The 27,058-nt window shown below is 33.4% G+C and overlaps 1 protein-coding gene across 3 annotated transcripts in view; it reads left to right on the top strand.

Annotated features, from left to right (window-relative positions):
• The window catches only part of LOC120333969 (peroxidasin homolog), a 39,905-nt gene extending 13,170 nt beyond the window's left edge, over positions 1-26,735 (top strand). Inside the window, exons 3-35 of one of the 3 annotated variants that reach the window (XM_039401397.2) lie at positions 5,115-5,186; positions 6,043-6,114; positions 6,910-6,981; positions 10,290-10,361; positions 10,741-10,904; positions 11,451-11,568; positions 11,998-12,080; positions 12,214-12,335; positions 12,849-12,972; positions 13,378-13,485; positions 13,790-13,951; positions 14,192-14,299; positions 14,690-14,806; positions 14,923-15,100; positions 15,515-15,648; positions 16,166-16,285; positions 16,514-16,627; positions 16,926-17,027; positions 17,716-17,818; positions 18,460-18,668; positions 19,242-19,401; positions 19,499-19,636; positions 19,718-19,950; positions 20,074-20,261; positions 20,683-20,848; positions 20,926-21,041; positions 21,223-21,375; positions 21,671-21,819; positions 22,101-22,233; positions 22,756-22,962; positions 23,617-24,019; positions 24,610-24,720; positions 25,043-26,735. In XM_039401397.2, coding sequence (XP_039257331.2) covers positions 5,115-5,186; positions 6,043-6,114; positions 6,910-6,981; positions 10,290-10,361; positions 10,741-10,904; positions 11,451-11,568; positions 11,998-12,080; positions 12,214-12,335; positions 12,849-12,972; positions 13,378-13,485; positions 13,790-13,951; positions 14,192-14,299; positions 14,690-14,806; positions 14,923-15,100; positions 15,515-15,648; positions 16,166-16,285; positions 16,514-16,627; positions 16,926-17,027; positions 17,716-17,818; positions 18,460-18,668; positions 19,242-19,401; positions 19,499-19,636; positions 19,718-19,950; positions 20,074-20,261; positions 20,683-20,848; positions 20,926-21,041; positions 21,223-21,375; positions 21,671-21,819; positions 22,101-22,233; positions 22,756-22,962; positions 23,617-24,019; positions 24,610-24,720; positions 25,043-25,422 — 4,891 coding nt within the window. In that variant the 3' untranslated portion in view covers positions 25,423-26,735. Of the gene's footprint in view, positions 1-5,114; positions 5,187-6,042; positions 6,115-6,909; positions 6,982-10,289; positions 10,362-10,740; positions 10,905-11,450; positions 11,569-11,997; positions 12,081-12,213; positions 12,336-12,848; positions 12,973-13,377; positions 13,486-13,789; positions 13,952-14,191; positions 14,300-14,689; positions 14,807-14,922; positions 15,101-15,514; positions 15,649-16,165; positions 16,286-16,513; positions 16,628-16,925; positions 17,028-17,715; positions 17,819-18,459; positions 18,669-19,238; positions 19,402-19,498; positions 19,637-19,717; positions 19,951-20,073; positions 20,262-20,682; positions 20,849-20,925; positions 21,042-21,222; positions 21,376-21,670; positions 21,820-22,100; positions 22,234-22,755; positions 22,963-23,616; positions 24,020-24,609; positions 24,721-25,042 lie in introns of all 3 variants that reach the window. The other 2 variants (XM_039401396.2, XM_039401398.2) reach the window with 2 other exon arrangements.
• Positions 26,736-27,058: the final 323 nt, after the last annotated feature.

Genomic DNA, 27,058 nt, shown 5'->3' with positions numbered 1-27,058 from the left:
AGGCAGAATTAAGTACCGGTAGTACATTTTTCTCTTGCGTGACCCACGAATATTCAATCTGGATTATACCTAAGCCCAAATATCATTAAAGTCTCTGAAATCAGTAATTTTAATATGCCAAAAGACTTGAAAGAAACGTTATTAGCCTTTCGACCATTTATTCAGAAAATATACTAGAGTTTGCCCCCGGGTTGGCAATCATCCACGCCTGAGACAAGTCAAAGTATGGCTTTAGAATTGAGTATGACTCAAGTTAAGTAGTGCCAATATCCTTGATGTATAAAGTCGATTCTCCACATTCAAGCAAAGAAGTCAAAGGTCAAAGTTATTACACCGATGAAACACGAAGAAGTCTGCCCGAGTCATTCTAGATTTGAAAAAAGTTTTAAGACCCAAGTTCCCCCCAAAACCATCACTTCTCACTTGTAAACTGCGGTAGAATTATATCTTCGTCGTCAAGGTAATCTGAGTTTCCCGATGAAATACAAGCGTTTAAAATTCCGAGAGTTTCCGCGGACGGAATTAGTTTTAGTAATACCACAAATATACAAACAATCTGCATTTCAACATTTCTTCAAAAAGTCTTATATTTCAAAATGTTATAATGGATTTTGGCACTAAAAGTACATTTTAATTGTTTGGGTTCATTACCATAAAAGCAAGTTAAAATGTAGCTTCGAATACTTTTGGTTAAGAATGACAGATGAAAGCTTATTATCGGACTAATGGGTAATTTTGGGTTGACGAGCATCCGCTTCTAACCAAAATTGCGTGTTATCGGTAAAATTACAATGCAACGCGTGAAAAAGCTTTTTCATTAAAGGCCTATGTAGAGTAAGTAAAATATATCAATTTCGGGTTTTCATATACCAATATACAATAACTGTTCGGTTATTTATGTAATTCTAAAAAAAGCGACGTCCAAAACTGATAAATTAATAAAAAATTGGGAACAGCTTTTTCAATTTTTACCGCATGGAATTTCCGAAATTGTAGATTTATTATCAGTTTATCACTTTTACTACTAAATTTATTTGTTAACATGAATACAAAATCATTTTACATTATTTCAACAGGTTTAGAGACACAAGCGCAAACCTGATTATTCTGAATTTAGATTTTAGTTTTGGGATTCACAATTTGTAGCATTAATTTACGGGATTGAAAATGGTCTTTAGCAGATAATAACACATGGGTATATATTTTTGCTATAATGTCGAATAGTCGCAACTAAAAATTGCCACGCCCCCTGGGTTAACTATCCACATTAGCTCAGGTACAGACACCAGTGCAAAACGACCATTTTGCCACGCCTCTCATGCTTTTGACCAATTAGAATTTATGAGTGGTATTAAATCAATTGTACCGGTTTTGGGGTGAAATATTATTCAGGGCGCCACAAAGGCGCCACGTAACCCCATTTTATTTCTTTAAATTAATGCTGCAGTTGATCGTATTCTAGTTTGCAGAAAATGCCTCATTGTAGTTTTATACAAGTTACTTACTGGCGAACTTTCCCAACATGATAATGGACGAGGTTTTCAGCCGCTATTGGGTTTGGTGTCGTTTGATAACAGCAAAATGTTACGTATTTTACTTGTAGTTTATCGCAGTATGGTGTCAAAATTTAGGTCAAAAAAGAGTTAACAAACATTAGAGTTGTACCGTGCTGGAATTTAAACTTTGACCTCTGGCAAATTGTTACCATTCTCGTGACTTATTCAGTCTTGTTTAAATATAAAACACGCCTTCGCCATTGAGAAAGTGGTTTTAGTTTCTGAGGGCCCTTATGTTCCCAATGGCCCGCGAAGACCCGAACCATGGCGCGTAATTCAGTACCTTCCCACGAGCGCCCTTGCAAAAATGTGGGTAATATACCCTAGTCGGATTTCGACTTTTTGTTTGCGTATAACACCAAAACTGAATTCAGCTGTATTAATACTGTTTATTCAATGACACCCGATTCCATGGCAGCTTGCCAGTATTTCACGACATTTGAGACATGTCATGCTTTCCTAAAATAGCGCCATCGCTATTTCAAGCCACCAAAGTCGCAAATAAAATCAGATATGTGTTGTCTGCCGGAATAATCGGTTTCCTCGCCGGAAAAGGCTAGTTAAAAGGCTAGTTCATATCATCCCATCCCATACACGACCTTAGATAAATCTTCCGAAATTTGGCTGTAATAACTATAACAAATGCATAACCCGGAATTATATTTGTTATTCATATCCGGGGTCAAAGAACGCCGTACAGAAAGTTTAATTGCCTATTTTACAGCATGATTGACTAATAAAACGGTCACCTAATGCAATAGATAACTTGATAAAATTTTGCCAACTCGGAGTTATAAGATCGCCCCTCAAATGACATATTTTTTTGACAAATTAGCAATTTCTGTTGAAATTATATTACTGCACAAAGCCTATATTAGCATTATCCTAAGCTCAGTACGTGACAATACTTGCCCGACGCCGGTTAGTTTTTAGCATGATAATTAGGAATTATGTTCTTCGAATTTTTCAACAAAATCAACAAGACCACCAAAAGTTGGCACAACAATCAAGAAAAAACAATTAGTCAAAATTCAAAACGAAAATCTGTTTTAAGTTGAAACGATCCATCTACGGTAAAGTAACAAAGATTAGCGTCCTCAAAACATTACAATATCGTGTTTCAGTAGTCTAGACGCCTTAAAACTTAACGTCAATGTACTGTGATATACTCAAAAAGTTGATCTTCTTTCGCAAATTGCTGACTCAAGTATAAGATGATAAGGTGTAATTTATCTCTATAAGAGGCGCATTATCTTAATTGAAAAAGGTTTTATTTTTATAGCCCTGAGTCTCTTTCCAACCCATATCACCTTTTAGAAGATGACCCGTAATGATATCTCTCTTAAACGTGTATGCCCCATTCATAAAACAACGTAATATCTACACCCCATGTTTGACAAGATGGAAAATAAGATACTACCGGGTCTGTGGTCAACCAAATTAATACCACCTGACACAATGGCTTTTGTTGGATTGGCGCCAATGTAACTATCGTTTAGATTCAGATTGATGCCAAAGGGCGAAGTTCGCAATTTAATGCTAAATTGCTCCGTAATGAAGTCTGGTGATCTGCCGCAGATAAGAATGAAATGAAGTCATTTTAGAGAACGGACTTTAGATTTTTTTTCTTGGTACTTAAAATACTGTTGTTGATATGGAAGCTATGGCTCAGAAAATGGCGATTAAAAAATGTTGATTCACTGACATCTATACAAAGCAGCATAAACTCTCAGAATGCAAAAAAATGCAATCAAAAGCATTTGTAAAAAGTTGTGCGCGCTATCATTTTAGTGACGTTATGTCTTCCAACCAGCCATATGTGTCCATTTGTCCAGAAAATGTCTAAATTATAATTGCTGTACAGTATATTCAGTTCTTTATATTGTAATGAGGATTATTCCATCATTCTCATGACTAAATGTTGCACCAATAGTACATAAAATACAAGAAAATGATAATTACCCAGTTTTGCTGGGGTAGGGAAGCTGTGGTGAACCAAATCTGGTTATCGCGCAGCGACATCCAAAGTTCTAATATCTAATTTTAAAAAATCGGGATTTTACACTTTCGAGACTGTCGTTATGGCCGGTGAGCAATTGTGACCTATTATCCAATCAACATCGCTTACTAGATATAGATGATTACTAGAGAATATATTGAAAATCCATACTAGCAATGAATAGGCGGGGAACTCCCCTATTAAAATGGCCATATGCAAACATCCACATATAAAAAATCTTTGCCTAAACTCCCTCGTTCCGCATAGGAAATGTTAAAACCCAAAACTTTTTATTCACTTCTGAACCACATCCGCAATTATTATAAAATTCGAAGAAATACAGCGGATTAGAACACTGAAAAACATTGACTAAGACCACAATCTGGACCGCAATAGCATAGCATATCAGTGCGCTGTAACCTCAAAGGATGTTAGCGGTAGAGGCTTGTCATCGCTTCTCGTGAAGTCACATTTAAATGTGGTCTGTATGGCATCAGATACATCCCAGATATTTATTAAATTGTTATGGCTCTTAGATACAAGTTAAATTTACCCACGACATCTTAGTCTAAGAATTAAAACGAATAGTCCTTTTACATTGCCGAGTTAGACAGGGCTAAAACATCGATGTTAGCGGTACGATGAAATGGCCTGTTTCTACTGATGAGTGAGTGATCTCTCAAAGATTACGTCACTAATTTAAAACTTTTTCCTGTTTCTGGAATTCGTCAAAGAAGTGAAATATTAATTGATCAGTGAACGTCGAACTTTCCGAGAAGTGTCAAAAGATTTTACACGTGATTTCTAATCTTTTCAAAAAGTTCACTACTTGAGTGGATGAGAAACCGGCTAATTTTATGATTACATGAGCGCCATAGCCTGTTCTTCACGCTGTCGCGCCAGACCTAGTCAAGTAGGCGTCCCGTGATATTTCAGGTTCTAACTGCAGTTCAACCACCTCAACCGGGGCCTTGTAAATATGTTAGGCCGAACAAGAAATATTTCGAACAGCTCGAAGCAAAATGGGATTTGCGTCATAATACAGATTAGGCTGATATATTATAGCCCACGAAAGTTTTCTGTGAACTTCTGAGCAATATTTAAATGTCCAAATGATCGTAATTCAAACAGTCCAGCAATTGGTTGGATGGAGTATACACGCGAATTATTCCATGGAATGGGTTTTGATAATAATCGGGTTAGTCTAACGGTATATTGTAATTACACATACATTGGTGATTGGATTGCCGCTTTCCAGCTGCTTTTCTGCGTGTTCTTCTAGAATTTAGAAGATAATTATGACAATAAAATAAGTAATATTTACTTGCGAGCCAATTCAACTATTTCCTCTCAGTGTATCGCTGAATGCCGTAATCGGGTATTTGAACATCTCCCGTTCTGACACCGCCCGCTTGATTCCTATAGTCGTGTTGTTACAAAGTAGCCGCTTTTTGCAAGCTATGGATGGCAAAGGTAATCTTATAGCAAAAACGATCGCTATAATACTATTGAGCTTTTCATAAGTTTTTATATATTTTATATATAATTTATATTTTCAGGTTAATGAACAACAATCAGATAAGACGTGTCCCAGCAAATGCATTCAAAGACATGCCTGAATTAAAACATTTGTGAGTATAAAATACTTTTAAACAAAATGTAAAATTAGCATGAACTTCACCCTGGTGTGTTTTGAAATACTTTTAAACAAAATGTAAAACTAACATGAACTTCGCCCTGGTGTGTTTTGAACTCATTTGATATCGTTATTTATTTAGTAATTATTAGGAAAGATGGCATTCACAGACAATGAATCTTTTGTAAAACAATTTATGCATTGTTTGTTTTTATCTATACAAATGATGACATAAAAGGCCATTGTTTCACAAGGTCATTACATTGATATACGAAATGGATTTTCTTCCGCTTTTGAGTGTATAGATAGAGGCAGATGTTAATAAGAAACCACACAATCCAAGAGCTTATTGCATGATTGTCATACGTTCGATGGCCATTCCATTTCCCCTGTTAGAGTGGGTCTAATTTGAAAAGGTACAATATTACTCAGTCATTAGATCGTACAATTGCTTTTAAACTGCTCTGCTGGAGGAAACGCTTTGGGCACTGTTAAAACCAGGGGCGTGGCTAGAGGGTGGGGATTAGGGGTAGCCTAAATTGGGTAGGCAATGGCCAAACCGAAAGAGTTTGGTTCTTCCATAGTATCTTCTTACATATCATTTGCTGCTTGTGTAGAGGATTTTTCGGAGTGAGGGCGCATGAGAGCAATCACTAGTTGAAAGGTCAGGAATCAGGATATCTGTTATTAATAGTCGACGATTGGGCAATTTGAAAAAGGTCATGCAAGAATTGACCCAGGTGACGTCTGGCAAAGGGTTAAATTTCAATGTGAAACATGTTATTTGTAATTGAAATCCTTGCTATTTTTTGGAATTGAAATATTTGAAGAAATGCAATTATCATTTTTAGATATTTATACAAAAACAGAGTCGATGAGATTGACACAAATGCCTTCAGCGGACTAAACTCTCTTGAACAGCTGTGAGTTTTATTATATTTCATGAATACGCTCCAAGTTTAAATTTCAATTAAAATCATATTAATCAAGCATAAGTCATGGATATATCATATATAAATGGTATACCATCCAACACTGATGCTTGACTTTGCATGATATGAGGTTGAAATTCAAACTTGCTTTTTTTGGTGTTTTATTTATTTTGGGGTCAAAAAATCAAAATTTGGCATATTTTGACAAAAACAAATGCTTCGCTTATGCTCAAAAGCTCATGATTACGGTGATTTAGGACTAAATTGCATGTACTTATTATACATTATATACAGAGTGTCAATAACTTTCCTATTAGAATATGCTACCATTTGTGGTAAATGTTTGTAAACTCATTGTGAAATTTATATTGTATTCCATTCGAGAACCAGGAATATATATTATTTCTAAACAAAATATTTGCCAAAATTTAAACATTGCCACAAAATGTACATTTTTCCACAAAATTTGATACATGTGTGGAAAAAAATGTGTTTTCACCCGAATTCAAAGCATGTATTTTTGGTTTTAAATGTTTTTAAAATACTACAAATATTTTTAGACATAAAAGTATTTCAAATATTATATTTGTTCAACCATGGTCCGAAGATATATCACACTTTTTGGACGTGATTTACCTTTTTATTATACCTGTATAAGCATGATTTGTTTTTATAGAACATGTTTTAAATACATATGATGGATGGTTTAGTAATAGTATTATTAAAAATGTTAACCCTAAGGTCACTAGTCATTTATTAACCCATTGACTACTAATTGGGTTTCAGATATCTCTATAACAACGATATTTCGACATTGGAAGTCGGCACGTTGTCAAATCTTCCTAACCTAGAAAGATTGTGAGTAGTAGATTGAATGTAATATTAACTGAAATTTGTTTATAGCAATCCATATTTATGCATTATCAGGGCCATAGCCTGACCACTTGGCCTTTCACCAGGTATATTGATTACTAATCTTACCCAACTTTTGTGTTCTATTCGTTACTTACTGGTAATCAAAATTTAGAATAAAATTTGTACAATGTTAAACATTAGTTGACATCAAAATACTGAAAAATTGTTTCGAGTGTGGACCACACAAATACAGCTGGGTTTCTTATAATAATGTAAAACTTCAAAAATTTAGAATATACTGATTTATATTATTTAGAGAACTTTGGAAATACTTATTCTCCAATGCACAAGAAAAATTTGATGTCTATATTTATCAAATACCCTCAATGGTGTATTCTGGTTATGGTTCTGATATATTTTTGTACTATATTGCATGGTGAATGTTGCTTGGGTGTTTTGTTGTGTTTTTTGAAAGTGTATTGAATTTTCATATTCTTGTAGAAGCTTTTTTTATTCCTTATCAAAAATTCACAAATCCATTTTTAATGAAAGACTCACAACCTGGTTTGAACAAAATTACATCAAAATCAAACTCGATTTCCTATGGACAAAGAGTTACTGGAATATTCACTCTATTACCGGTACCTAAAAATTTAGTCGATCAGTCAGTCATATTTCAATGCTATTTTTTCATTCCATGGCTTTCCACAATTTCTTTTGCTGTCTGTAAACATACACACCTTATATTAGATATCCAAGGTATGTTTTCATAGGGTTAGGTAAAACCATAGTATGTGTGGGTGTAAAACCACATTTTATCTGAAAAGTTTGACAAAATAAAACTATCGGTTGTATAAATCTTGAGTTGAAGTTCTCTGATATTTGAGAAAAAAATCGCATAGCAGGAATCTACTTAAAACATACTATACTACGAAGTTCGAACAGTTATTCATAATGCTACTTGTTTGGTTGAATTTTTCAACACAATTATTTTCTTTTTTCTTCGGAACTTTTCGTTTCGAATTTAGGCTTATTTTTCCAAAATGAACACAAGATCACAGCTACGCGAGTTCAAAGAAAAATAAATTCAATAATTTTTTCCTCATGTATTATATCCAAATAAATTGGCCATTTTTGATCATCTTGAATACGTAACAAATAAACATTAATCTTACATATTTCACTATGCTAACAAAATTTTAAAAGTACAGTTGAAATATGCATTTGAAATAATTTACTTGTCATATTATCTATATCTGTTTTAGTACTCAAAAGACATGCCATTTTGAGTGAGATGTCTCATCAACTTTTCTTTCACCATGATACATATGAAAACATCTTATCCTATATCTATGGCCAGACTTGATAATTTTTATGTGGTAGTCGCTTCAGCATCAGACTAAAAGAGTATCAGCGGGTCATCTGAATTCAAGTAGAATGCTGACAAGTTGGCTTAGGTTTATGTTTACCCCAAAACATGGAATTACACACTATGCTGACATTTTCAATGCACCGTCCTCTTGTATTTGTTACGATATACACTTAAAACGATCCAGTGTGGTTACAAAACAAACAAAGTCGGCAGGGAGGTGGTACATCTTGCGTTTATTAACGATACAGGACACCATACTTTAATTTGCTTCGTTGCCGATAGAAAATAAGGTTTTGGGGTCAAAAAACTATTTTGAAACAAATATTAACTTTTAAATAAGTGTTGAAAATACATGGTCCTCATTTTCACATTTACGCTGAAAATATATCTTCAAATTTTGACAGTTTTGGTTCAATTATATATACTTTGCAAAATATTTGAGTGATTTTCGACCTCTATGTTTTCATATGTAGATAGGATTTCATCTCTATGCCATCAAAAAGGAAAGCTAATAAGACAACATAATCACATTAGTAACTGATGTGAAACTTGAGATCACATAATCTAATTAGGATTTGAAAACATTTTGATTTAATGTAAGGGTGTTAAGTAATCGTTAGTGAAAGATACTCAGACCTAGGTCTGGTATTGCCCAAATTCTCCCAAGTGCAAATTTTCTTTCTATACATATACACCTATCATATTGAGTTGTTTTGATGTTTGCAAATTTCATTGTTGAACATGTCCGAATTTAAAATATATTCAATAGTTCATTTCCATTTTTTTTCTGAAAATCTGTTCAGCAAGACAAATTGCCTTTTTAGACATCTTGATATTATCATCTTCCGTAATTTATAAATCAAAGATAACTATGATTCCATTTCCAAATAAGAAATATAGTTAAACACACATCTAATGCTAGTGAGAATGCCCTAACGCGTTTCCATATAGTTTCACTTTACTCTTTCATAACAGAATAGAAATGGAAATTTTTCACAGCAGACGTAAACTAGATTTATTACAGTCAGGAGTAGATGACACTAATCTGCATATATTGAGACTAGGTTAATAGACCATGAAAACCTAAATTTCGAAAGTGATACTTTTTACTTGCAATATATTACCACATCATTTCAGTTATATTAGGTTTATTTTCACAATATTTGACGACCCAATTTTCCACTTTATTTTGTTTGCACTTGTTATGGCATCAAAATTAGCATAGCTTTGAAAAATTCAATATAACAATTCTTTTACTTGTGAACTTGAACTTTGTTACATCGTAATATGTCAAAACACACTTTGTTTAAACAAGATTTAGGACTGAAATATACTGAAAATGAGAAAAAAGATTTTTGCAAAACTGTTAAAACTTTGAGAGTATTTGGCAGACATTGCATCTCAATTTGAAAACAAAACTGTCATTTATCTGTTTCAAACCTATTTAGATTTAGTGACTAATGACATTACAGTGGGCACCCATGTAACCTTTCTCAGACTTGAGTCTCCTTTACTTTTGAGTGAGTATGCCTTACTTTGAGAATTGAGAGAATCTCTTAATAAAATGAAAGAATGTGAATGTGTATGTGAAAAAACTTTATTATTGCCCTGCCGGAAAGACGCTTGTTGATTTGAGATGTGTACTGTATTTGTATGTTTGAGAATGCATTCAAATTAGAAATACGATTGTTTCATGCATGATTTCCACTTGTAGTGCTTGCTGGTGTTTATATGGAAATATCTCTTTCAAAATTTGACCAGTAACATACTTGGACAAGCATGGATCACATATGAAATTATCCATCAAGTTCATATCTGAATCAAGCTTGGTTGTTACTTAGATCAATTCTGAAAAAGAAATGTCAATATTACTTGCTGTCAAAATTAGGGTTAATGTTAAGAAGTAACAAATATAAGTCTAACTATTTGTACTTCTTAGGTTCCTGCATAATAATGTCCTCACTACATTACCAGAAGGGCTATTTGATGGACTATCATCATTAAAAAGACTGTAAGTAATTAATTAATATATTTTATTGCATTCATTTTAATTACAACTTCATAAAAAAATCTAGGGGTCATGTTGGAGGTGAAAATCTTTTGCAATAATAAATTATAGGGAGAAGTTATTTGGGGTCAAGGGTCGGGGAAACATCCATTAAGTCCAATACATTCAACACCAAAGATGATCTGACGATTGGCAGCTGGACTGCATTAAATATTATGTTTAGAAATTTCAACCATTTTTTTTTAAAAATAGTGCAAAGCCATTGCTTGAAATATAATCAATTATTTTTTTACGTAACGAAACATAAGTTTCAGAAATGTGGCGCTCCATTATCTCATTTTCATGCATGATCGTTTATAATATTCTATTTTTTTATACTCAGACGACTCGATAACAACCAACTCATGTGTGATTGCAAACTTCTATGGTTCGCAAGAATGCTCCTATCACTCGGAGGAAATATTCAAGCCACAGTCACTTGCAACGCTCCAAGACACCTGTTTGGTCGCTCTATATCAACAATACCATTGCGGGAATTTAAATGCAGTCAGTTTTTTCATTCTAATATTTGTATATTTTGTGGTTAAATTTCAGGGTTCAAAAGAGTAATAGGTGGTTTTCGTGAGTTCCTCCGTTAGCATTTTTTTATGGACTATTAGATATTGTGGTTTAATAAAGTATGATTTATCAGTGATGAAATATATATCAAACAAATATGCAAAAATAACTTCCAAAAATGTTTAAATTGAAAGGTTTCACCTTTGAAGTTTATGGTTTCGAAGCCTAAAAATTTCACTGGCTCATGGTTTTGCAGAATAGAATTCTGTGATGGATAATTATGTTCAAAAGGATTGCTGGATTCCTCACTGCTGTAGAGGGGTTTACATAATTGATGGTCATCAAGTCCATGCATGTGAAACAAATAACTATCCGAGCCTTATCATTTATGATATGTAAATATTGCAATCTTGCTGATTTATTTTCAGTTTAAAATATTTAAAATTGATTATATTTTATAAAATGATTCTCAAAGTATCAAATTATTTGTATAAAAAATCCTTTTCAGTTTTTAAATCTATTTTTGTTTGATAGCCGCTCCTGCTATTGTGACTGAACCTCACAGCACTCAAGTTAGAGAAGGAGAGACAATTTACATGTCGTGTACAGCAAGTGGTTCACCTCAGCCCCACATTGTTTGGTATCATAATGGGTAGGTATTTTATAGGGTATATTTGAAAAATCTTTAAACAATGGTGAATTTACTACGACTTTACATTTATCGAGAAACAAGCTTCGTGCAGAGTGTATGAAACACCAAACACTGTGTATGAAATTCAAAACATTGAAAAAATGCTATGTTTTGCTTACACTAGTTGTGCTTTATGTCTTCAAGATTTTGACAGGGATATGCAAAAATGTTGATGTCATACTTGAAAAATATTTTGTAGCTATTTAAAGGATTAACCAAAGTTCCCATTGTATGCAATTTATTCAAGAAGTGGATTGAAATGACTAGATTGAATCATTGAAATATGTGCCATGAAGCTACCCCAGAAATGAAATCTTTTTAGGGATATTTGGTGAATTATGAAATATTGGTGAAATACTATATCATTATATAAAAATCTTTATTTTTTAGAGAAGTTGTACCAAGTGATGCAAGAAGAAGACAGAGTGTTGGTGGATCCTTGATCATTATGAACCCAAAGAAAGTAGATGAAGGTTAATAAAATTCTACTTGAAATTTCTATTTTTTATAGAGCATTGGTTGAAGCAGAATAACAAGTATTGATTTAATATCCAAAGCAAATTTAATATTTTTTTTATTAAATTTGTATTTGTACCTTTTTCACAGGTTTATACAAATGTGTTGCAACTAATACAATCGGAAGTGCTGAAAGTAGACAAGTGCAAGTTGTTTATCGGGGATCGACAAGCGGACCTCCATTCTTTATATCAAGACCACAGGACGTTCAGGTCAGTTGGTCAAGCAATGCATGGGCTGTATGCAAATCAAACTTAATATATTCTCTACATCAGGATAGGATTGCATTTACATATTTATTCTGAGAGAGAGAAAAGCTGATAGGACGGCTTAATCATATGGCGAACCATGGCCTCTCATCCAGTTCCCAGTTCATGTCAGGTATTGGAATGGCTAGCCAGATATTTGTTTCATATGCATAACCTGATGGTAGAGGAAGCCTTGACCGACCAGCTGTTACGTGAACCACCCTACGGCAGCGAGGAGTCCACTCACATATTAATATTCCCCACTGGATTGGATTGAACCCACACTGGGTAATCTTAGGTGTAGTGGCCAGTGTATTCCTAACACTCAGCACGATGCGTCACACCGGCAAGCCAAATGGCCAATCTTTTACATATGCAAAAGATTAATAGGGTAACATAAAGCATGGAAATGTTCATGCTCAATTCGAGCTTTTCTTGGTAAACACTAATTTCTGAAAAATTTTCAATTATTTTCAGGTTCGTGTTGGTGAACCTACCACTTTAGAATGCAGAGCAGCTGGAACCCCTGAACCTACGATTAGTTGGATAAAGGATGGAAACCCTGTGAACTCACAAAACGCTTTAATAATTACAAGTTCAGGTTAGATTGAAATCTTTTCTTTGCAAAGTTAGATTATAAAGCTGGCTTAGAATTACTGTATACAAGATGCTTTAAGACAAACTGGGGTAGATATGGTTTTTCTGCAGTGAAAAAATTAGTATATTTGACTAACAATTCATCTATGATGTTTCGTCATCATCCAATATTGTCTGCTCAACTAAATTTACTATGAAATTATGTGATTTTACTGAATTTTCACATACTCCATTTAGAATTAGTCTTGACTCATTCATATATAATTTAATAAGCCTTTAGATTTAACAAATAAAAAAAAAAACTAATTCCATGGGAAAATAAGTGAGACACCATTCAAATACTACTCTATCAAATTGGCTCAAATCCATGTTATGTCCAATTACATCAATTATTTGTGTGCGATTCTAGGTTCCTTGCATTTCCGTCGCACTGAAACGTCAGATAATGGATCGTATACTTGCATTGCAACCAATGACGAAGGCTCAGTCAACACAACTGCAGAAGTTATTGTGAGAAGTAAGTATCATTATAATAATTCTTGTATTTAAAATAAAACTCTTTCACTGTCCCAAGCTAGGCCATAGACAAGCAGTCACATGATTATGACACGGAATAGTTTCAACTCAACGTATCCTACCCAAAGATTTCGGTCTGATCTGCTTCCAAACTATAGTAGCACCTTAGCTAACAGCACCTACTTGTTAAGAGGCATGTTCTGAGCAAAATACATGTAAAACCTCTTTTCTGTATTCAATCTCATCTAACTCAAAGTACGATATCTTTTTGTATCATTTTACTCTTTATTTACAATTTATCATAGGTCCCCCAGTTTTCACTCAAAGGCCTGAAGATCTCATGGTGTTGCAAGGTGACAGTGCACTTTTTCAATGCCATTTCACTGGCAATCCATCACCAACCATAACATGGCTGAAAAACGGGCGTAGACTTCCTCGAGATCAAAGATACCTCGTCATGTCATCTGGTAATTAATCCATTTCAGACAATTTTACATTTTTAGTACTATGGATATAGTATGTTAGCTCTGAAATTATTTCATAGTATTAAATTAGTTTTTTTTTTATTTTCTTTGTCGCTTTTATGCATCTTAAAATTTGTTTTATACAAGTTTTTTATATTGCTTATTCATGTATCCAAAAATAATTTTTTTATTTTTTATTATTTTTTATTTTAAAAAAAAAATTTTTTATGTTTTTTTTTAAAGGAACACTGCTCATACGTGTTGTGAACCCTGGAGATGAAGGCAAATATACGTGTCGATTATATAATTTAGTTGGTACAGCAGAATCACACGCAGATCTTTCAGTCAGAGGTAAAGGAGTAATTTGTAAATGCAATTAACATTATTGCATTGATTTAGTTGAATATTCTATTCTCAATTTGTTTTATATTATTGCATGCCACTGCGCAGTATTGGTTTTTCAAGTCTCCTTTTAAACTGAAATGCGATGTTGGAAAGTTTATTTTAATTTGTGTATAAAGAGTGCGTATTTTCTTTATGGTAAAAAAATAAACTATCGATTACTGATTGTATCGATATTTTTATAAACGTTCACTAAAATCTGACTTGACTTTTCTATACAAATTACAAATTTTGTAATCATAACGAATTATTTTGCATTCCACGGCATAAAATATTCGCATCAAAATTTCTCGCTCTCAATATTAATAAATTTCTAACCTTGCATTTTATGAATTTTAGTTGCTCCACATTTTATTGTGCGACCACAAAATCAGAGAGTAAGACAGGGAAGAACAGTAGATTTCCAATGCCAAGCATCAGGAATACCTCAACCTCATATTGTATGGACAGTTAATGGTAAATTGTTTTTTTTGTTCGTGTTCCAGTTAAATATAAAAACTGATATCAATTCGATAGAATTTGGGAGCGATAGTATAAAGGTTAAAATTAGAAAAAGTTTTTTGGTTTTTTAGGTAGAGCCATACCTGATGATGACAGATACAGCATCTTGCCATCCGGTACATTAAGAATTTTGAGAGTGGAAACAAGAGATGCTGGAGTGTTTACTTGTGAAGCTGCTAATCCACTTGGAGCCAGGAAAGCTGAAATAACCCTGGAAGTCATTCCATTCCAAAGTATACAATTTACAAGGTTAGATTTTACGAAAAATTCAAATTCCAAAGATCTAAAAAACTTGATAATGATTAATTTAATCAGATAACAAAGCTGACCATTTTACTCTCACCGGTACTATAATGTCTATTTACGCACAAATTATTAACTACTTAAACCAGGGTGTGCAACAGGCATCCCATGGGCGACAACCTTGCTAGCCAAGCTATTGAGTGTGACCCTATCAAATCATAATCCGACAATTTATGCTTAAACATGAACACACATGAGTAAAGATACAGTACGTAATGTTTTTTGCTCATGTTTCACACTTAAATATAGATATTCATCTATTTATATTGAAATGGAATTTACTTTTAGTTACTACTATCAGCTGATGTGAATTTGGTGAAAATTTCATTTTTACAAAAATACTCTTGTTTACTCCTATAGGACACCTTCTGACTTGAATGTAGATTCTGGATCAAGAATACGAATCCCATGTCATGTACAAACAGAAGATGATGACGGTTTAAATTCTCTCACAATATCATGGGCTAAAGATAGTGTAGGAATCGTATCATCAGGTGAAAAATCTAAAATAGTCATAATGCCCATAGTAGGATTAAAACCTGCTATTTATATAATGTTTGCTCTGAGCAATGCTATTCACATATACATAAAGAATGTTTCTGGGAAGACCGAATTATTTTTGATTTGGGATAAAATCTACTTTTTGTTACGCGATTGTTGAAATTTTGGGCATAAATTTCAAACACAAGATTTTTATATTGCGACAAACACATTTCCTTTGCCGATGTGCAAAATACTCGGTAGCTGCCCTCTCAAGTTGAGAAGATCTTGAAAGCAATTGCTTTAAAACAAATTGACTTGAGGGCGAGTCAATATAGCATATGAGACAGAAATACACACTGAGTCATTATTCACTCGCCATTACTCTGATTGACTCATTTCCAGTGATTCCTATTAGATGTCATCATTTTTAATTTTGATTGAGAAGCATTTGAGTGTTCAAAAGATGTCTCACTCAAGTCGAGTGATAAACTCACTCCAACCTCACTCTATTACCGATAACTTTTTTAGATGAAAGATATTCTATATCACCACCTCCAAACAGTTATTTAACAATAATGGACGTCGGTCAAGATGACGCTGGACGATATGAATGTATTGCAAGAAGTGGACCAACATCTGCAAGAGCAAGTAAGTCAATGAGAATTTATGTCGAAGATGACAAAAAACGCAAAATTCCAAAATTAGAATTTGGCAATGAATCGTAATTTCTGAAATTTAAAATATTGAATTTGATTTGGAAATATTATTGTGCTTATTGGTGTCAAAATTTGGATAAATTTGCAACAAATAAATAAATACCGCAGACTCACGCTCGGTTGATCGATGACAGTTAATTTTGAACATATTTTTTGTCAGGTATGACACTCACTGTGACAGTCCGAAGTTCAACTGAAGAAATTGTATCGAAATTATTGGATATTTTACCGCCTGGCTGTCTTCAGCAAGGTTGTTCACATTTTGATGAAAATGGTAAGAATTAATAGTACATTAATTCAATTCATATTAAACTATTTTTTAAAAGTAATGAATGAAATATGAAACTTCAAACTAATGTGTCTAAAATTTTCACTTCTAACTAGGCACTGTAAAAGCATGATTTTCAGAGATAAACGATTAGACCCAGGATGAAACCATTGTTTTCCAATCTGTAATGTCAATATAATCACTTATAGTGTATATAGAAAGAAAAATATATATAAAGAATGCATTTTTATCCTGTGACACAAGCATCCCTAACTGAAAGACAATCTAAATTTTTGTACATTAGATGTCACACATCGCCCAGATGAACTCAACCAAGAAACTCTAAATAATCTTCTGAGAACAGAACTCGGTATTGGAACAAATTTCCGACAAAAACGTCAAACTAGTAAGTTTATGGTAAATTTTGAAGAATTGCTTGGGGCGCTACTGAAACTTAAGTCAAATTTTGCTTTCGATTTGAGGTTGGAGGTTACAGGAAATAAATTATTTAATCTGGGAAATGTAAGAGAAACTACTCAAGTCATTGTATACTGGGTCAAATCGCAGTATTGTAGTGTTTAAACCTCAGCATATAAAAATCGAAGGTTGGAAATTGAACTTCAAATAGATTTTTGCTAGGATCCCACAATTTTGAATATCACCATTTTGGTCATAGATCGCCATGACTACATTAACTCATAATAATCAGGTTTGTTTAATTATTTGACTGTAATGCGTTATTCTTTTTTTTCATTTGTTGGCATTTCATTGTGAAGAAAATAACTGATGGAAACATCATCAAAGCAAAACTAGGATTATATGGCAGAGCCAGGTGCCACACGTGTTGAGAGCCCTTAAAAAGGGCCATATATCATAAATGTTTGAGGACTACTGATTTAGCTGATATTGAAATTTTGATATCTTCCACAAATTTGTCACATACCGGTATATTAATTTTACGGCATAATAGAGTAGAGTTTATTGCCAAGAAGTAATTTTTCTCTCTTAAATTCTCCGTAATCCTCTTTTTACACATGAGTTATTCTATGTGTGTGTATAAAGTATTAACGTTAATTGAAACCATTATTTTTCAGCCTCATTTAATTCAAGATTGAATGAACTAAGTAGCACAGTTAACCTTGTTACTCAGAATATTGATGGTGCTATCAATAACACAATTCATCATTTTAACGACAGGTACGAGCAGAAAATTTTTGCAAAAAGTTAGCAAATTCGTGGTAATCTGACAAAAATGTATTCATGTTTGCATATCCAACCCAAAAAATGACATATTTTGTGCCAAAAAGCATTTTATCCAATAAATTTACAATGATTTTTTTGCAAGAAAATTGACATTTTTGATGCCTTAATTTTTTCCAGCGTAATCCTAAATTGTGATGAATGATATGGACATAATATTAACCTAATTTTTTGGGAATTTGTTAATATTTGTATAAGTCGTTTTTAACATTTTAAAGAGACCTAAAGACATTTTATTGATATTGTTGTCTAAATCTTTTATTCATAGAATTTTAAATAAATCAAGATGTCACATGGAAATGACAAAAATGTATAAACTAATCAGTTAAAGAAAGTATTTTGAAAATTTAGACAAGTGTTTTTTCTGGTAAATTTACCATTTTTCGAAGTTCAAGTATAAATTGACTCGTCAGTTTTTTCTATTTCGAGTAATGATGCAATGCACTCAAGTTAAAATCTACAGTTAAGTAACTGCTTACTTACTGGCCGTTTTCACACTGATGAAAATCACTATAGCACTTACATTCAATGTATAATATTAAAATTATTTTAAACAATTCCTAATTAATTAATTCCAGGCGACAGAGACAATCTTCGAGTGACTTACTCGCACTCATGAGGTTTCCTTCAACTAGACGAGGAGTGAATATGATGAGAGCCGCAGAAGTATTTGAGGTTTCGTTACATATGATTGAATGCTGCATAAGAAGAGGAGCAAAATTGAAAAGATTTGCTCTCGATAACAACAAGTTTCCTGATAGTCCTGTCACAACTCCACCCATAGCAGGTAATTTTTTTTTCAATTTTTCATGAGAGGTACATCCATTGAAATTAGAGACAGGGAATGATGGTTGACGCATTGGTTCTTGGGGTCTGCAGTCGAATAGGGGTCTGGGAAACAAGTTTAGCGGGAGCGAGTAGCAACATTGACCCTAAATACATGAACAAGTGACAGTCAAGCTATTGCATCCCATTGAACTCTATTAATGACATATCATAAATGAATGCTTGATATATCGTGTAGCTATTCTGAATTCTTTAGTGGTCTGCGAGTCATCAGAAAAATTGTAAGGGGCTGTTATGCAAATTTTTTCCTAAAGATGAGAACTGGTTTAGTGGTTAAAGCATTAGGCTTAACTGTGTTAGCATTGCGGGTTATACATCTCGGCTTCCAATTCCATGCACACTACCATACTCAGGGTTCAAATTAAGTAGGGAATGTCAAATCAGAAAGTTTTTGGTCCTTTCAAATAATAGTACATCCCTACATATCGTTAGATACGAGTGGCTGGGCCTTGTGTGGAGGAAATAAATGATTAATAAATTGACCTGTTAAATCTTTCTATATTTTTTACAGCAGTCGAAGTGCAGAGTCGTACTGTTAATGCTGGAGATGACTCAGAACAAGAAGTAATTCCAGTCATTGGAACAGAAGTTGTTGCCATTGTAGCTAATTTATCAGGATGTTCTGCACATCAGAAAATACCTGACTGTTCTTCAAATATATGTTTCCATAGAAAGTAAGATATTTTTAAAAGCGTTAATTGTTATTAAATATTATACTGATACAAATTTTCATGAATAGTATTTTTTATGATTGCAACTTCAATTTTTTAGATATCGAACTTCAGATGGTACATGCAATAATCTTCAACATCCAATGTGGGGTGCATCTTTAACGCCTTTCCATCGAATTTTAAAGCCAATTTATGAGAATGGATTCAATGCCCCTGTTGGATGGGATTCCAACAAATTGTAAGTTTCAAATAAATTATATTTTCTATTACCAGATTTATCACTTGTTTATCATTGTTTTTTTGAATTCTCCATTTATAGGTATCACGGCCGCACATTACCCAGCCCCAGAAGAGTTTCAATTGAAGTTTTGATGTCTCGAGAACCCAGGCCTTCAACAGATGCTGATTTTACCCACATGACGATGCAGTGGGGTCAGTTTATCGATCATGACTTAGATTTTACAACGATGGCTCCGAGTATTAAGAGATTTTCTGACGGAGTCGCTTGTAAGGATTCTTGCGATCACGATGCCCCTTGTTTTCCCATTGAAGGTAAATAAATAATTAAAATATTTTTGTTTCTTTATTTGTGTTGTTTTAGGGAGCTAGTTGATTACCCCATAGGGGTTTGGGGGTAAGAATCCTATGTAGGATCATTTTATATCTTGTTTTCAGTGAACCCAAATGACCCTCGTCACAGAACATTCCATCATCACGCAACTCATCATAGTCATCGAGGCTCAAATACTCTCGATGGAGCAACAACAACATGTATGGAATTCACTCGATCGAGTGCTGTCTGTGGTTCGGGAATAACTTCAGTATTTTTTAGTGCTTTGTCACGAAGAGAGCAAATTAACCAAGTAAGATTGTGGTGCTTCTGATCGTTAAGGATTAGCACAAGGGCTAGGTTATGATGGTATTGCATATCCATCCACGAGTCATCTCACGCTAATCACTCTCCTTAGATTGAGTGAGTTAAGTAGACTAAAATTAAACCAAAAAATTTGGTCTTTTCAAAGTTATTTCCTTTTAAAAGTCACTTTTCCAAAGTCTTGTTTTGAGTAAAATGGCTGGCTTATGATGATATCTTAGGTAAGATACTTCCGGTTTAAGCTCTGGTCAGGCTATGAGTCATCTCATACTCACTCACTCACATGAGATTGGATGAGTTGAGTAGGTTAAAAGAAACCAGAATAAATATGGTCTTTTTAACTTTTCCTTCTTATAAAAGTATATTGCTTAAAGCCTTGCTTAGAGTGAAAACAACAATGTTCAATTCAGATTACCTCATATCAAGATGCCTCAAATGTGTACGGAAGTACGGATGAAGAAACTAAAAATTTACGAGATTTGACCTCTGACCTTGGATTATTGAAAGAAGGTCAACCTCTCGAACCTGGACAAAAACCTTTGCTACCATATAACGTATACTCCGACCTTGATTCTGGTAAGTTTTTCACTTAAGCTTTATTATAAATTAATACATGAGTATTGAATTACAATGAATTTTCATTGATTTTACAGATTCTTCTGTGATTCGACCAGTCGCACCGATTGAGTGTAGAAGAGGAGACTCAGAAAGTCCTCAAGAAAGAAGTGTTCCGTGCTTTTTATGTGGGGATCACCGATGCAATGAACAGGTATGATTTTGTGTGCTCAGATCGCAGTCTTGGTAAAATTGATTGTTTTACCTAGGCCTATCACTTACATGGGGTCATTTGCTTGAATTCTTGCCCCCAATATGGTCACAAACCGAATATGAATTTTAGCTTTTTGCTCTGGATTATAAAATAAAATCCAAAAATCTCATTTCTGCAACAGATTTCTTTAACTTCAATGCATACATTATGGATGCGAGAACACAATCGTATTGCAAGAAAATTGAAGCAGTTGAATAAAAATTGGAATGGAGAAACCATTTTTAATGAAGCCAGGAAAATTGTCGGAGCTGAAATGCAACATATAACATATTCGGTTAGTATTATTTTTCATTTGAAGGGCGGATATTTTAAAAGTTTACAATCAATGTATTGTATTTTTTGAGATTATTTGGGAAATGATATGCTAATTAGACTTCGGACATCTAAAGCATTATTTTTATCAAATTGATTTTTGTTAAGAGATACAGTTTTTTTTTAATTTATATTATTTCAACCATCAAAATATTGTCAAAAATATACAGTATTGAATTCAAAATAGGAGGAAAACAAGTAAAAACTAGAATGCAAAGAAATGACTTTATCAGTGTTTTATCATATTTTTATTCCAGCATTGGTTGCCGAAGATCCTCGGACCATATCAGAAACGAATTGGAGAATTTAAAATGTACAATCCTAATTCTCCTTCTTCTATAGTCAATGTATTTGCTACAGCTGCTTTTAGATTTGGACACACAATGATTAACCCAATTATGTTCAGGTACGAGTATTGTTATTGTTTATTGCAAAATTAATATTCCAGGTATTCATAGGGTTAAGCAAGACGTTCCTATACATTTTAATGGCCGGTTGTTTGAAAATCTTCAAAAGATTTCATACTCAATCATTTTCTTTGAATATACTCGCTATACAAGTCTAATTAGCCTCCAAACGCATGAGAACTTTTGTGGTCTGTAGCATAGAATGATGTCACACTGCCTGTTATCAAATTTTCCATTGGACTGCCTCCATTTAATTCTTCCTTGTTTTTGAAATTTTCAGATTGAATCAAACTTGGGGTGAACATGATCATGGTAACTTAATGCTACATCAAGCATTCTTTGCTCCGTATAGAATTATACACGAAGGTGGAATAGATCCATTGATAAGAGGACTTATCGCTAAACCAATGAAGGTACAGTACAGATACAGCTATGAAACACAATCTATTATGCCATTGAAGGCTATTCTAGATATCACAATAAAGTATATTGGGAATAATAAAAACAGAAACATCTATCAATTTCTGGTTCCAATAATCACTGAAAAGAAATGAAAAGAGTATCTTACATTGAGGGGTAGTAGCTGTCAGTGTTTCGAAAATAGTGTGTCCCACTTACAAGTGAAATGGGACAAGTCCCACTTGTCCACGTGTCTCATTTACAAATGGAGTGGGACAAGTATGACAAATGGGACACCCTAGTAACTGTTCCTCTATAATTGGTTGCTCGTTTTTCAGCCTCGTCAGCTATTTTTTACGCTTTCTTAGTATTTCACAAGACTCTTAATTGTTTGTTATGGTACTCTTCCCAATTAGCTATTTTTTCCTAATTAATAGAGAACTGAGCTATAGTGTATCTTGACCAAACAACACTGATAGTTCAATTTCTGCTAACTTTTATTTCCAAAATAATTTTTCCAAAATCTCAATCCACAGGCTCGAGATTCTGATTCCAACATGAACTCTGAACTAATTGAAAGATTATTCGCTCTTGCTGAGGAAGTTGCCTTAGATCTTGGTGCTTTGAATATTCAACGAGGACGTGATCACGCACTTCCTTTTTATAATGAGTGGAGAGAATTTTGTAATTTAACCAGAGCTCGAACTTTTGATGATCTTGCTGGAGAAATTACTAATCAACAGGTACCACTGTGGAGGGGATTTCACTTTATTATGCATGAAATATGACTAACATTTTTATATGAGAAGGTAAAACCTTGCATGAATATCATCTACCTAGAATGAAATTCAGATTTATAATGATGATATTACATATTTTTTCATTAATCTATCGTATTGAAAGGAAGTCATCATATAATCCAAATTGAGTATTTTTGAAAATGGTTGATGACCATTGTGTGAGTTAATATATTAAAATACCCTCATTCTCTGGATATTTTGATTTCAATATTTAAATTACATTGCATTCCATTTGTGGGCTGTACAATCAGGTACGGAAGCATATCAAAGTTATCTTGGGCATCACATCACTTGTCCAGTTTATTACTTCTTATATGATAATATTATACTAATCAGAGGCCTGAAAAAATTGCATATTAGGACGCTCATCACCGAAAAACCTTTGCACTAACAATTTTTTGGAATCATGGTACTTCATGTTATAAAGTTTTCAATAGTACTTTCTGGATTAGGCTGTATACATATCTATTATCTCTTAGTGGATTGTAGTGTGTATGCAAATGAGACACCTAAAACAAATAAGATGATACCCAAATGCAGATTCTTATTTTTGAGTTGATATATTTATTATTACAAACATTTTTTTTTAAATTAAAGGTACGACAGCAGCTACAAAATGTTTATGGAAACCCAGAAAACATAGATCCATTTGTTGGAATGATATTAGAAGACATAACATCGGGATCAAGACTCGGACCAACACTCGGTTGTCTTATTTCCGAACAATTCATGAGAATTCGTGATGGTGATCGTCTGTGGTACGAAAACCCAGGAGTTTTCAGTCCAGTGCAGTTAACTGAAATAAGGCAATCGTCTTTAGCTAAAATTATTTGTGATAATACTGACGGCATATCAAGTGTACCGAGAGATGTTTTCAGAAATACTCCGATTTCTGATTTTGTTTCGTGCCAAGAAATTCCAGCTGTAGATTTGAGAGCCTGGACGGAATGTTGTGATTCTTGTAGCGGAAGCGAGGAAACCGATGCCAATACGCTTTCAGGTGAGACTTCGTAGCAGTGGCGAAATTGTTAGACGTGACCCAAGTTCAAATCCCATGCCCACCGCCTCACCCTGGGTGTAACAAATTGGGTAGGCAATGATGAACCTCAAAATAAATTAGGTTTCTATATATTAGTTGCTCCTTGTTTAAAGCCTTGTTCATAGTGAGAGTTGGGACCTCCTGAAGTATGCGCAACAAGATGGCGCACAACCTGAATTCAGGTCGTGTACCAGGTTAGGGTTCAGATTATGCGACATCTTGGTGCGCATATTTCAGGAGCAACAAAAGTTGTATAAAAATGATATTTTCGCATTCCCATACTGCTATCTCTAGATATATAGAATATGTTATTATGTATTCATGATTCTCCTTTGAAAAAGGTTACGAGATGGTCTCTTTTAGGAATTCTCAACTTGAGTACCCCCAAATAATGATAAATTAAGCCGAAATAACCCCCAATGCAAGCTGACATACATTTGGTGGACTTGCATACATTAACAAGCTTGGGCACAGCATTTTTTGTATAATAACCGTGTGTTTCCAATGCTAAACGGAATTACAATTTATATTACAACATATTATTCATACAGCACACATAAGGAGAAATAACAGAAGATCAAAAAGAAGTGTTGATATTGATGAAAACGAAATTGATTCAAAAAATAGAAAATCAGAAAAACGAGCTCGAAAGAACAGAAAAGGTATGGTGGCAAAACGAATTTTGTTTAGAAAACTGAAGATAGGAAGATTTATATATCGGGATTTTCTGTCTTGTTTCAGAATAAAAAAATATTTACCGTAAATCAAACAATTTTAAAGATTATTATTATTTATTTCTGATTGTTTTAATCCAAATATTGTAGGTATGAGTTTCAGATAGTTTGATATCAGTATCTGCTGTACCGGGCAAAAAACTGATAAATAAAAAAATTGAAAGGCCTTGCTAGATATAGCTCATACTTACAAAATGCAAACTTTGATATACTCATGTTTTTCTGTCATACCTTTTATTTCCTTTTGCAGGTAAAGTACGATCGTTCCTAAAAACAATACAACCTGTGACACTAAATGACAAGCGTAAGATATTTAACGATTTGGTCTGGTCGCAACGTTTACAAGGAATCAGTAATCCTAAAGAAATGCTCGATATATCACAAACCATTGCACGAGAAAGTGAAGACGCTATGGAACAAACGCTAAAAGATTTAGCGATGCACAAAATCGACATTGGAAATTTTGCAGCTGAAAAAGAAAATATTTTCAAAAATTCTGAAATAAAAGAAAATAAAGTCGGAATGGATAAACTTTTGAACGTTATCGAAAAACTAGAATCACGAATTTCTGATTTACAAAGCGAAGTTAAACGACTAAGTGGAAAAGTCGATAATGATTTACCTAAATAAACACTGGTAGTATTTATTACAACAATTTATTTAAGAAATTAACCAAACGAGGCCAGCGGAATTCGCGAAATCGAAATCTATGTTCAAAAACAGACTTTGCCAATTTTCTTGTTTACAAAAAATGAACATTTTGTAAAATTGTGAATGTTTTTATTAACTTGAGCCATTATGTATTTCACATTAATAGTGTTAGATATGGGAAAATTCACAGTAAACTGTCATTACATCCTTTAATGAGAAAAGACAATTCTAAAATTGATCTAAAATTTCACATTTCTGACTTTTGTTGCTCAAAATCGACATTTATTTGATTTTCAGATCATAATTTTGTTTAACCGAACTTAGGGCGAACTTATTCAGTTTTTTGGCATTTCTGTATATCAGTAAAAAATCATCATGCAGACTTGGTTTTAAACTAGATAACTTTGTGATTGTGACATCATACTTTCAATTTGTGATGTCATAATACCATTTTAATGAGTGATTATACGGATAATAGATCTGCAGCTCTAAATATTCTAATACACGGTTGTGATTTCTGGAAACCTCATTTTAATCTTTTATGCACAAAAATTATGTATAAATTTGGTAAATTCATCTCTTCAATTTATTCAGTTTTATCATTGTGTTAAGTTTCATAAAATAGAAGAAAATATCTCAAAACATCCTCAAGGTGTAGTTATGGCAGTGAGGAGGCATATTATTGAAGAATAGGATTGAAAATTGAGGACTTTTGCACATTGAAGGATTAATTCCTATATATACTCTGACGTAATAAAATTGACTTTTCCTATTATGATGTAACAAATATCCTATTATGATGTAACAATTTAAAAGTCTCAAACGATTTTGAATTATAGTTTTTTGGTTATCATTGTTTCATTCATTATGTAGTAAAAACTAATTGTCCATTAAAGATTGGACCATTGATGTAACCTTTTCTTTTGGCTTGGTTCAAGTATGGCACATACTTGGCGAAAATGTTGACTAATACACTGATTTGTTTCAAAATTTTTTGTGTATAATTTTTTTTGTTGTTTTTTTGTTAAAATTGTGTGTGTGATGTGAATCTAACCAGCGTGTTTTGTTTTTCCTGGTGCCATGTATGGTCCGGATAAGTTTAAGCCTTAAATACAGCATATTTTTACACATAATTTTTGATGATGAGTATTCTTTTTGTTTGCAGATCATGGAAACATGATTTTTTGCTTTTTCTGTAGCATTTTTACATCTGCGTGTTATTATTATTATTATTTTTTTTCATTTTTTTTTCTCTGTCTAACATTACATTTTTCAATAAAAACGATGGATTTTTGGTCACTCTTGTGTTATTTTTGTTTGCTTGTTTTTAATTTTGAATATTCCTTCACATGGAGAGGTTACTTTGTACTATAAGTAATATTTATTTTATGAGTAAAGGCTAGATATGACATGGGCAAACTAGGACCCGCGGGCCAAATCTGGCCCGTTGGGTACTTCAATGTGGCCCTCCTGATTCTGCCACAACCGAACCAAATTTTGATATTTCAGCTGAAAATTAGCTCAAGGAATTTGTCGAGATTTAATTTTGGCATGAGACTCGTTGTTTTCTTTTTTTGCTTTTGTAAAACTGTAGATATTATTCATTTTTTTTCAC

Source organism: Styela clava, chromosome 15, assembly GCF_964204865.1.
Source record: "Styela clava chromosome 15, kaStyClav1.hap1.2, whole genome shotgun sequence".
NCBI lineage: Eukaryota > Metazoa > Chordata > Ascidiacea > Stolidobranchia > Styelidae > Styela > Styela clava.
This window is presented reverse-complemented; position numbering and strand designations above follow the sequence as displayed.